At 27.3% G+C, this 12191-nt stretch overlaps 2 protein-coding genes across 2 annotated transcripts; both read right to left on the bottom strand.

The window, feature by feature from the left end:
• Positions 1-9249: 9249 nt before the first annotated feature.
• On the bottom strand, positions 9250-11136 carry LOC100165471 (minor histocompatibility antigen H13-like). The gene is made up of 6 exons (XM_029485471.1): positions 11044-11136; positions 10614-10944; positions 10361-10544; positions 10126-10249; positions 9866-10054; positions 9250-9339 (listed from the first exon to the last, which is right to left on the bottom strand). The coding sequence occupies exons 2-6, from the start codon at positions 10740-10742 to the stop codon at positions 9306-9308; spliced, it is 660 nt and encodes a 219-aa protein (XP_029341331.1). The 5' UTR covers positions 10743-10944; positions 11044-11136; the 3' UTR covers positions 9250-9305.
• On the bottom strand, positions 11038-11900 carry LOC115033238 (minor histocompatibility antigen H13-like). Its single transcript, XM_029485470.1, has 2 exons — positions 11207-11900; positions 11038-11142 (listed from the first exon to the last, which is right to left on the bottom strand). The coding sequence occupies exons 1-2, from the start codon at positions 11387-11389 to the stop codon at positions 11038-11040; spliced, it is 288 nt and encodes a 95-aa protein (XP_029341330.1). The 5' UTR covers positions 11390-11900.
• Between the last annotated feature and the right edge of the window lie 291 nt (positions 11901-12191).

Genomic DNA, 12191 nt, shown 5'->3' with positions numbered 1-12191 from the left:
TATGTATTGTGAATAAAGTAATTTATATAATATAACCTATTTACGCGGAATCTTGTTTTAAGTTTTCAATCCCTAGATATAAAAGTTGAACATTTTATAAACTTTTAACTGCAATATAATTATAAAATTTTAAATTTGATACATTTTGTCAATGTTTAAACTTTAAATTCTTATAAAAAAAATGTTGACTGCGGATTTTTAATATTTTTAATCTGCTTTCGAAACAATATATTAAGAGCTTTCTATTAAATGTTCAAGCTTTGTTTCCCAACAAATATATTTTTATTGATATTTATAGCTCAAAATAAGTCAAAATATTTTTAAAATATAATGGTGTATAGAAAATGCTGAAATAAAATATTTGGTGAAATTTTCATGTTTCTACAGTTATTCGTTTTGAATTACAACAAAATAAGAAAATCGCTACATGAGAATTCGGGTGAATATCCAATGTTGTAAAAATTTAAATTTCAAACGCTCATAAAAATTTAATTTGACTTTCTTATAGACTTTTTTTTCCGATCAAGGTAGATAATCTTATAAGGAATCTTGTATTACGTTTTCAAATCTTAGATTTAAAAAGAACATTTTTATGAATTTCTAATTTGCAAATTTTCGTCATTTTTACGTATTTTGTGAATATTTGAACATTAAATGCCTATAAAAAAAATTGTGACTATGGATTTTTAATATTCTTTAAATACCATTGTACAACTATAATACGATATACGAAATTTTCACAACCGTGAGTGTAGCAACAGCGGGAAAACTGTCATTTACTGCACAAAGTTTTATCATAGAAAACGTGTTATAAAATAATGGTATCACAAAATTAAAACTCTATAATATATTGACACAGTAGAGCGTCCTCCACAATACTATACAGCTTGTGTCGTTTATTACGAAAGTGTCGCTTACAGAAAATAGACTTTTAACAAAAAATATAATATAATATACATTTTTGGAAGCACCCTGAGTATAGGTACTTAACTCTAAAATGTTGGGACAAACTCGGGCTATGTAAACAATTTGACCTTTTTTATTTTAAACAGTGGCGGGGCAAAGGGGATAATGACCTAGAGATGGAGAATTTACGTAAAAAAAAATATTGGTAAAAATGGTAAAATAGCTAAATCTTAGGGCCATTGTTATTATTTACTATAAGACATTAGTAAATACGATTTGTATTAGGTACTTATGTGTATACCTACTTGTTAAATCTAGTTCTTTCCAATAATAACAATAATCAACAAAACATTTAAAAAATGTATCTAAATTATCTATTGTTCTGTATTAGACATTAGTAATTAAGACATTTTATAAAATATGAATATTTGATTATTCATATTAAATTAATAGATAATTTAAATTAAACTAAACTTCAAAATGCACTTTTGTCAACAAACGTTGTCTAAACCTGTGAAAAAAACTCGGTGCGTTACACATCCATCCTAAAGAGTCATATAGAGTAAATGCAATAGGTATAATATTATATTAATACGCCATATTGCCATGTATTTACCAACTGCATATTTTCTTAGTTATTTGGTTTTAATTTCCACATACTTACTGCGTATTCACTCAATTTCATAGCTTTAATGACAATCCAGTATAGACCTATATGAAAATGTTTTCCAACGTCTTTATGTCTATCATAATTGACTTTACACTGTAATAATTTTATAAAAGTTAATTATGTATTTTTTGTGACCATAAACAATGTTTTTGATAACAATTATACAAAAATCGGCCAAGTGCGAGAAGGGTTCCATACCATTATCTATTATAATATTTAATGCGCGCAGTCGCGCGAAAGACGTAGGCACACCGAGGTTATGGTTGCCAAAGATACCATGAACCGAGGTAGGTATATTATATAATACCGGTAGCCCGCAGCCAGCTCCACCGCCATCAACGGTCCATTTAGGGCACGACCGGTGTTATAATACATGTTGGCAACACTGCTTATATGTATTTTATATTCTGACGGATTTTTAGTATTTTCTGTTAAAGCAGCAACAGAAATACATCATCTGTGAAAATTTCAACTGTCTAACTTTCACTGTTCGTGAGATACAGCCTGGCGACGGACGGACAGCGGACAGTCTTAGTATTAAGTATTAGGGTACCGTTTTACCGTAAAGAACCCTAAAAAGCAACAAAACAAAATTGAACGGAGATACTCAATTTGTAAAATTAAACTATTTTGTCGCATACTAATGTAAAATTCAGTAAGTACCATCAACTTAAAAAAAAACAATAAATATATACTATTTTATGCCAATTTTTCATAAAAAATTGAAAAAAATGTCTTGAAATATGATAATTTAAAACCTGAAAGTCAAAAATTAAGAAATAAAAATACTAATTTATCGCTTTTAGAGGCCAGTATATTATAATAGGTGTACAATTGTACAGCTGTACAAATTTCAAAGAAAATTCCAATTCATATATTATTATCACTGTAGTATTGTGCCGATTAGTTATGGGTCATAAATGCATACTTAAGTCATAACATAATACAAATTGTAGGTATAGGTACCTAGTGTGCAGTATATACATAATCATAATTTGTGGTGGTAATATATTAATATACCTACTAGGTACCTATATTCACGATGAAAATACAATGTTATATTGTCACGCAATTTTAATATGTTCCTATATAGCAGGGATGGGTAACTCAATGCTATTAGAGGGCCAATTTTGAATGTGCAAAAATCTAGCGGGCCAGAGAACATAGAAAGCAAATACAAAAATCTAATATTAATTATACCCCAAGGTATCCACTATCCACCTAGCTATATCCTTATAAATAATATAATATTATTTACATTTAATAGTTCAATACTAGATAATGATTTATATCTATGTTTGACGATTAACATTGTATCGATTTTAATAATTTTATAAATACAATAAAATAAAATACAGAAAAATCTTAACAATTTAAATTTTTATAAACTAAATTGACATGTAGCATGGGCCAGTGAAAAATGGTTCGTGAGCCGCCAGTTGCCCATCCCTGCTATATAGTATAACCTTGTAAGGAAAATAATGCGGCCAAGTATTGCTCAACTCTCAAGCTTTTATTTGATAAAAATAAAAGGACACTATAGCTGTCATTATAATATAAGTACCAACCTATAATAATATACTTGCATACGTTTACTTATATACACTTATTTCTTTTGTTTGTTTATTATGAATATTTTAGATACCAATAACAAATACCATACCATAAATAAAAAAACAAAAAAAATAAAAAAATAAAAAAACACACATCATTGTAAAATCAATACATTCATCGTTCCACTCAGAATCTAAAATGTCTATAAGAAACTCAAATTAAATTTTTATGGGCGTTTGAAATTCATATTTTTACAACATTTGATATTCACTCGATTTCTTACGTAACGATTTTCTTATTTTGTTGTAATTAAAAAACGAGTGACTGTAGAAACTTGAAAATTTCACTGAATGTTTATATTAGCATTTTATATATACGATAAAATTTTTAAAATAATTTGACTCTTTTTTGACTCTTTTTTTTTTTTCTATAATTATCAATAAAGTTTTATCTGTTGGGCCAAAAAGTGTATAAATTTAATACAAAGCTCCTGATATATTGTTACAATATCAGTTGAAAAATATTAAAAATACATAGGTACAATTTTTTTTTATAAGCATTTAAAGATCAAATTTTGACAAAATTTATCAAATTTTAATTTGAAAAATTATTTTGTAGTTAAAAATTTATAAAATGTTCAATTTTTGTATCTAAGAATTGAAAATTTAAAACAAGATTCCACGTAAGTAATTAATTCTGTTACCAAAAAATCTAAAAAATACATTTACGCAGTTTATTTTTATAGTCATTTTAAGTACAAATTTGGACGAAATTACATATTAAAAACCTAGGATAACTATTTTAGTTATTTTGTTGTGATTGTATAATATTATTCGTGGGTACTTGAAACTTCTAAAGTATACTATTATATATCTATGATAGTACCACGGTTTTTTGTTGATGTATAACGCGTTATAAGTACCTAATAAATAATATGATATGATTAATTTGGAATTTATTATATGTACCTATTATAGGTCAATTTTTTTTTAATACCATAGATAAGTATGTATAAGACTAATACATAGACTGATATACAGTCTCCGCTCAGAATCGTTTTTCTTATACAGTGATATTATATCATTGAATTCAAATTTAATACTGTCCATTATACAGTGACCCACTTCTAACCTACTGTACAGCAGAGCGACATCCACTTACCCACCTTTTTTTTTTTTGATAAAGGATAGATTATCCTATAGATCTTGTATTACATTTTAAAATCCTAGTTCTAAAAAGAAAAATTTTTACGAATTATTAACTCAAAATAATTTGCTAATTTTCGTGGTTTTCACATATTATGTCAATTTTTGAACTTTAAATGCTAATAAAAAAAAACTGTTACTAAGGATTTTTAATATTTTTCAAATGTCATTGTAACAATATAGTAGGAGCCTTGTATTAAATTTTCAAGTATTTTTACTCAACAAATAAAGTTTTATTGACATTCATAGAATTCACGAATAAAATTGGAAACTAGAATTGCCCGTAAACAGCTCAAAACAAATCAAAACCAAAATATCCATGATAAAATACCCCACGTAAATAATAGTTTAAAATTTTAACCTTTTTTTATAAAAATTACAAAAATATTAATACAATACATTTATTATTTACACATTTTATAGAACACAAAATGCATATAATTGTAAAACCAAGTTAAAATAAAAATGTTTTAATAAATATTAAAATTTTAAATATATTTTTCATCAAAAATTAGAAAAAATATTAATATATGTATAATTATAATACCAAGTTATGATCTGTTGATTTTAAATATTGTTTATTATTAATTGTTTCATCATATCTTTTTACTACAGTATTTAATCGCTCGTTTAAATTTTTATATTTCCACCTTATTTTTGGTTCAGGTACTCCAGCTGTTTGTTGTTAAATTTTGGCCTCCTACAGGCCTTGTTCTCGTTTTAATATGTTTACAAACTTCCACACTGTTACGTGGTTAGTCGCCAGGGCAGAATTAATTGCTCTGTACCATTCTTCTACAGAACACAGCATCAAACATATTCCACATTTTAATTTGAAAAGTAGGAGCTCTTTACCTACTATATTTTTTTTTAATGTACCTAATAAATAATTAAATACAATTGTTTTAAATATAAAAATATGCTGTATTCAATATTGTAACTAATTATATTACTTTATATATTATTTTGTTTAATTTTTTATTTATTTTACCCTCATAATAATAAACATCTTATTTTATTAACTGTAATAATGATGTTCTTTTATTTCATTAATTAATATCTAAAGTTTAAAACATTTTTTAGATATTATGTTAATGTTGTTATAACCAAAATATTAAGAGTGTGAATAACATTGTGTGAAAGTTTTGGAGCTGCTGAAGTGAGTCATATATTTGGTATCACTATCCACTACTTATTTGGGTGCCTATTTTATAATAATGTAAATAACTGGGCAAAAATTAGCTGAATTTTTGAAAATTGTGTTCCCTCCCTTCCGTTGTGTGATTATAAAGAGCATTCAATTTAAACAGTGGGGATAATATTTTGGTAATTAACATGGACCTCTAATGGAAGTTTTTTTTGTGTCAACACATGGCTGTTATGATTTAATACTATATGATTTCTATAGGTCGTCTATGAGTAGTTTGTATAATGTAACATGAATGATGTTCTATAGTAGTCACATAATATGTATTACCTTGTGCAGTTTTTAGGTAGTTTATAAAATATACAATAGAAGGCTTTATTGACATCCTACAGTAATCACATTTTGATATCGCATTTGTACCATCACTCAACCTGGCGCTTGGTATCCATGTCGCATCTCAAAAAAGTAAATAGGCACTTATTTGTAACTTCACAAGTATCAGTGTGATAACTATGTGACTTCTATTACATGGGATTTCGCACACCGGGTAGAAAATAGGTACTATTAAATTAATTATTTACCTTTATATTACGGCTAGTTATAGTACGACAATATTTATTGTTTTTATGTTTTATCATACCCAATATACAAAATTATTATAAACTAGCAGATCCTGTACGGTGTTGCCCGTGACAATTTAAATAAACGTGGATTTACCACTTCTTAAACTTTATTAAATGTAAGCCGCCCTGATAATGTAGCATTATATTAGTGAAAGAATTATTGAAATTGGTCTAGTAGTTTTTGAGTTTATTCGTTACAAACATCCAAATCTTTATAATAAGAGACAACAGTATAGATTATATAGCTGAAGTTTAGATATGGGCAGTATTATAGATAAATAGAATATAGATATAGATTATTGGCATTTATAAACAAATTTGACTGAAACAAAAATTTACTATTTACTATTTATTTTATACTTCATTGCTCGTAAAAAATGACAATAATTAAAAAAATTGTGATTCTTCAATTAATTTTGGGCGTAACTCGCCAGTACATACAACTCAGCCACCCTGGTAGGCAATGTGCGATAATTCGATTTTATGCATGCTTGTACCTGATCTTCCCGAATAACCAATGACAACCACTAATAAATGAATACTTATTTTTACTAATTATTTCTCCTATAACCAAAGCTAACATATAGCAACAAGTATTATTGCTACTTATTATAGCAACCATTGACAAACAAACATTTCCATCGTACATTTTAAAATCCTTGTTGGGGCACCTCCCCGGGTTTTAATTTACCCTTTTTATAATAACCTATGTTACTCAGGGATAATGCAGCAATCTAACAGTGAAATAGTTTTTGAAATCGGTCCAGTAGTTTTTGAGTTTGTTTGTTACAAACATCCAAACCTTTCTTCTTTATAATATTAGTATGGATTTACAAATTTAAATTTAGAGCGTTTTAATAATATGTAATTTAAAATCAAAGCACTGTGAAAAGTACACGAGACATATCTAAAAATAAATTTACCAAATTCGACGATTTTTTAACTTTACTGTAAAAACTATATGAAAGTATTAGGTCCCTTTCTTAACTTCTTATATAATGTTTACAATTTTAATAATGTACAATCAACTATTAGGTAAATATCTATAATAAATCAAATATTAATTGCTCCAGCTCATGATTATCGGATAATGTACATATTATTGTAGTATTGTACAAATAATTAATGATATAAGTTGAGTTGTTGCAGGCTTGTGAAGTTGAGCACAGTACACTTACACCGAATTCGTTTTTATCAACCGACTAACCTCCTATAACTCTAAATGCAAACAGATGTGCAAAAGTGACGTTGGTCGTTGACTTACATACATATTGTAAACTATAACTAGTAACTAGGTACCTATAGGAATATAGGAATGCTTCATAACATCTAGGTATTATGTATCATTGTAAGAATATTTTTCATTCAGGTATTTGTTTGCAGTGATGCAATTAACTACAGTGGTGTAGGTAGTATAGAAGTCTGTGTGTAGGCCGTAGGAAGTTCAGGTGTTGTAACTATATTTTTTTGTATATAATATACCATGTGTCGGCAAAAACAGGGTATACTATATAATAAAATTACTCATATTACTCAGTACTCTAGTCTATACATATTTTTGAATTCTGTTTGCGAAACATGAATCTAGACTGTTGGATCATCAATCTCCCAAAGACAGAATTCTAATATATGTATAGCGTATTGAGTAATAGAGTGTACCCAGTATTGCAGACACACGTTACATATCATATAACTACCTATATTTATTATTTTAATTTGTATGGAAAACATAATGTTCTTTTACAGAATAACAAGCCATTTTTTTTTTTATGAATGTACCACGTCTATAACGAAACTATTGAACTTTTTTGTCACAGAGTTGTTCCAAACACTCCTTTGAGTGGTACATTCTTTGCAATTTTGACAGGATATGCTATGGCCCATATAGATTAAGCAGATCGGATTAAATCACCAGGTCATATTATCATGTCTGAAGTAAAAATTATTATTAAAACCAAATGAATTGGAAATTATAATTTATTTTAAATAATAAATCTTAAGAACAAAATACATGCAACAAGTTTTCAAATAGATTAAAAAAAAAAAAAATATTTATACAATTAGAATTAATACCTATTGGTAGAATGTATAATATATATTACACATATCTATACACGGGTAGATGTATTTAACTTTACAAAATATGATTTCACTAATAGATAGAATCATCATAAACTGTAATAAGTGATAACACGTCAAGAAAATATAAACACAATTTTATAAAAAAAATCCAGATTAAGCTAATTTATAACTGAAAGAACATAAACATATATTTTTTGTTAATTTAATCAAAACAGAGAAAAAAAAAACATGCATTTTATTAGAATTGATCTAACAAAGTGTAGTTAGTAGATATTTATAAAAAATTATCTGAATTCCAATTGCACATTAAAAATCATGTTTTATATTTAGAATTAAAAAGTATATCACACAAAAAGACATTTATAAAGCTATAATTAGGAAGAGTTAAATATAATGAATAATGATATTATAATAATATAGCATAAGTAGTGTACCAATAATGTACTCGTATTATATTGGTAAATTAATTTATTTTAAATAATAATTAACTGAATAAGTACATTTGAATACATCAATTTAATTTATTTTTTATTGCCCTGACAAATTATTTTTATATTTTGTGTATGGTCGTCGTATGGAAATTTGTAAAATTTGTTTTTAAGTGTCATGTATTTGAAGTTAATACTCTCTCAACATCAAATTTAATGGAAAATGGATCCTCCAATTTATACATTATTACATTATACATCTATCATATCTAAGCTACAAACAAGCATTTGAATAATAAACAATAATTGGTAATCGTTTAGTATGTGACCTACCAGTTACCACCTACCGGACCGGGTGACGTAATCTACTGTACCTACTGGGTAATCATTTAGTATAATATTACCTACTGGACTGAAAACTAATTTAAAAACACTCAAATTAAAAATCATAAAATGATGTTAATAATTATTTAATTGATAAATTAGTAATACAAATATGAAATAATACAGGATTACATTTAACAATGTCAAAATCAGTCATACCATATATCAGTTAAAAAAAATTATGAATACACATATATCATAATACAATAAATTTCACAAAAAAAAAAAAAATAATACTAATGTCGAGGAAATAAAACATAAATTTAATATAACATGAGAAATAATAGAATTGACCTTTACATTATTTCAATTTTCTGGTTCCATTTTATGTTCTTCATAACTGTAAAATATTTATGTATCTTTTAATACATTATTTTTCTTATAAAAATACATTCTTTACAAGAGCATTTTTTATCAAATATAAAGTCATCATGGTTTTAAAATTCAAAATACTAAAATACTGTGGCGACACACATAAGTACCGCGCACTATGGTTGTTCATCTCAACTGACATCAGGTATCGTTAACTAAATCGCAAAAGACTGTCAAAATTTACTTAGTAACGTCAGTACGTCACCTGCATATCTACTTAATATATAACAGAGCCTGAACACCAGACTGAATGTCACAGACACCCCGGTTGATCTAATCTTTTGTGCTCGTCGCCAAAATATCATATTTTATTCATCATCATAAGTTAATTCAATTATAGACATTATAACAATATCAGTTGTTCAATATTTTTATACTTGTCTTCATACAAATAATTTAAAAATTCAAATAAAATCAAACATATTAGCTCAATAATAGTAATGTTTAATAACATAAACAATTATTTATATGCATACTTTTAATGTTAACATTACCTGAATAAAGTTTTCAGATCTCCACATACAAAAGCCACCAACATAGGAGTAATTAAACATGCAGGTGCCAAGAATAATAAAGCTGACTGAGCTGCATTATATATGTGCGCGACAAATACAGTAGTAAGAAATCCCAAAAAATAGCCCAAAATAGTCGCATTGAAATATGTATTTGTCTTACGATTTAAGCTGTAAAATAAAAAAATTATATTAAAATGTACCTCTTTAATTTAACAAACTAAATAAATAAAAGTATATACCTATGATCGAATCTTAACATAAATGCAATAAATATTCCTGGGATAATAATATCGTCTAAGCTTAAAATAGCAAAGTTTTCAGCAGCCAAAATACCATTTTCCAATAAATCCTGAGGAAATATAACTGCAATAAAGTATAAATAAATTAGAATGAAATAAAGTGTATCATTATGCATGTGTAAAAATTAGAATATTTCATGTAAAAAAATGATATATTATTAGTTTTAAAACTAACGTTTGACAGGACCATCAAAAGAATTGGCCACAGTAACCATAATGTTGCTACCAAACACCCAAAATAAATCATAGACAAATAGACCACATAAGAGGATGCATCCAACTTTAATGGTCTTGAAGTGTAACAATTCTATTCCATTTTTAGCAAATGCCAATCCAAATATATTGTTTACAATCCAATGCTAAAATGAAAAAAAAAATATATAAATAGATATGTTAATACTAGGACATAACTATAAATAAAATAATACCTTGCTAATTATGTAAAACGTTCCTAATGTTGCACACGTTACACAGAATAACACATCATGTAGTGTAAATTTTACATTAATCCAATCATGTTCACTGGTGCCTTTTGTCAACTGCAGTTGGTATTTCATTATAGGTATACTTTTTGGTAATATGGCATAGAATTTAGTACTAAGTAAAAAAAAAATAAATATATTGTGGCAATAGTTTGTATTTTAAATATCTTGTAAATAATGTAATAGATCATTACCTTATAAAATCACTTATAAGTACCACTCCAAGAACATAAAAATATAAAGTCAATAATAGATTTATGTGTTCCTCAGAAAATACCTATATTTAAAATAAAGAAGATAGATATTATACTTTCTATATAAATAATACATTAACGAATTAGCATAATATTATTATCTGTAAGACTATATGTTATACCCTTAAAATAATGTAAATCATAAACAGACTTCGACTAGAAACCACTGGAAACATCATTGCATCTTTTTCTGTCATGGACTCAGGTATTTCTTTTTTCTTCTGGAATAGGAAACAAGATATTAGCATAATGGCTAATTAAAAATAAATTAGTTTAAATACTCACTTCATTTTTAATGTGTATCTCTACTGATCGGAATGAGCCAAAGAATATAGGCACTAAAGACATGACCACTAAACTGGTGTATGCAATCAGCATACCTTCGGTAGTGGCCGGTATTACAGACTCCGGGTCCGTACCACTTGTTCCGTTTAAGGTTTTAATTATGTCATCTACGACTTCAGCCATCGTTAAAAAAATTAAATTGAATAATAAAAATAATAATAAAGACAACTCGCACTGATTTATTTAAAATTGTATTAATAGGTAGTCAATTGAGAAGACGTGAAGTAACAAATATTTAGATTTGGAATATAGATAGTGAAACTGAAACGTACTTACAAGTCAGAAACTTAAAACACATACCGCAATAGTGAATACTCAAATATTGAATAAATGGCTACCTACTGGATAATATAAAAAACTGACCTGAAGACATATAGACATATAAGACATATAAGACATATAAGACAGGTAGTGATAATGACGTAGAAGTGCACATCGATCAACGAGATGTATAATATGCTATACAGTATTTTATATTATTTTTTCAATGTCTAGGGAACATGTGCGACGATACAGGAAAACGACATAAAAAATATTATACGATCACAATTTAGACGCGAACGAACGAAAATTGACGAAAAACACGATGCCACGCCATGAAAAATACGTAATGAAATAAAGGAGCCAGTTGCAGTGGGGCCACCACACCTTACCGTATAATTTTCTCTCAAACGTCGTAACCACAATTAAAGATATACAGGTTGCCCATCGGCATCTGATAAGGCGTTAATGAAATGACTAGCAAAAGTTAACCAGTAGCGCTCCAAGCGGCAGTATTACAACTAACCGATTACAGACGTATAAGTGTAAAATTAGTTCTGAATGTCGACACATATGGTTGAATGTTGATATCAAGCGCTAGCATGGGCGTGCTCATAAAATGTATGTGGGGGGGGTGGGGGGGGGGGGGTTTCAAGTAAAATTG

The sequence above is a fragment of the Acyrthosiphon pisum genome, chromosome X, assembly GCF_005508785.2.
Source record: "Acyrthosiphon pisum isolate AL4f chromosome X, pea_aphid_22Mar2018_4r6ur, whole genome shotgun sequence".
Classification (NCBI taxonomy): domain Eukaryota; kingdom Metazoa; phylum Arthropoda; class Insecta; order Hemiptera; family Aphididae; genus Acyrthosiphon; species Acyrthosiphon pisum.
This window is presented reverse-complemented; position numbering and strand designations above follow the sequence as displayed.

What these genes read in the sequence shown, in the direction of transcription:
- LOC115033238 (XM_029485470.1), bottom strand. Translation starts at nt 11,389, where the DNA reads ATGGCTGAAGTCGTAGATGACATAATTAAAACCTTAAACGGAACAAGT. An exon ending in AGATACACATTAAAAATGAA is followed by an intron (nt 11,143 to 11,206) that starts GTGAGTATTTAA and finishes TTCCTATTCCAG; the next exon opens with AAGAAAAAAGAAATACCTGA.
- LOC100165471 (XM_029485471.1), bottom strand. Translation starts at nt 10,742, where the DNA reads ATGAAATACCAACTGCAGTTGACAAAAGGCACCAGTGAACATGATTGG. An exon ending in TTTTGATGGTCCTGTCAAAC is followed by an intron (nt 10,250 to 10,360) that starts GTTAGTTTTAAA and finishes ACTTTATTGCAG; the next exon opens with TTATATTTCCTCAGGATTTA. An exon ending in ATGTTAAGATTCGATCATAG is followed by an intron (nt 10,055 to 10,125) that starts GTATATACTTTT and finishes TTTATTTTACAG; the next exon opens with CTTAAATCGTAAGACAAATA.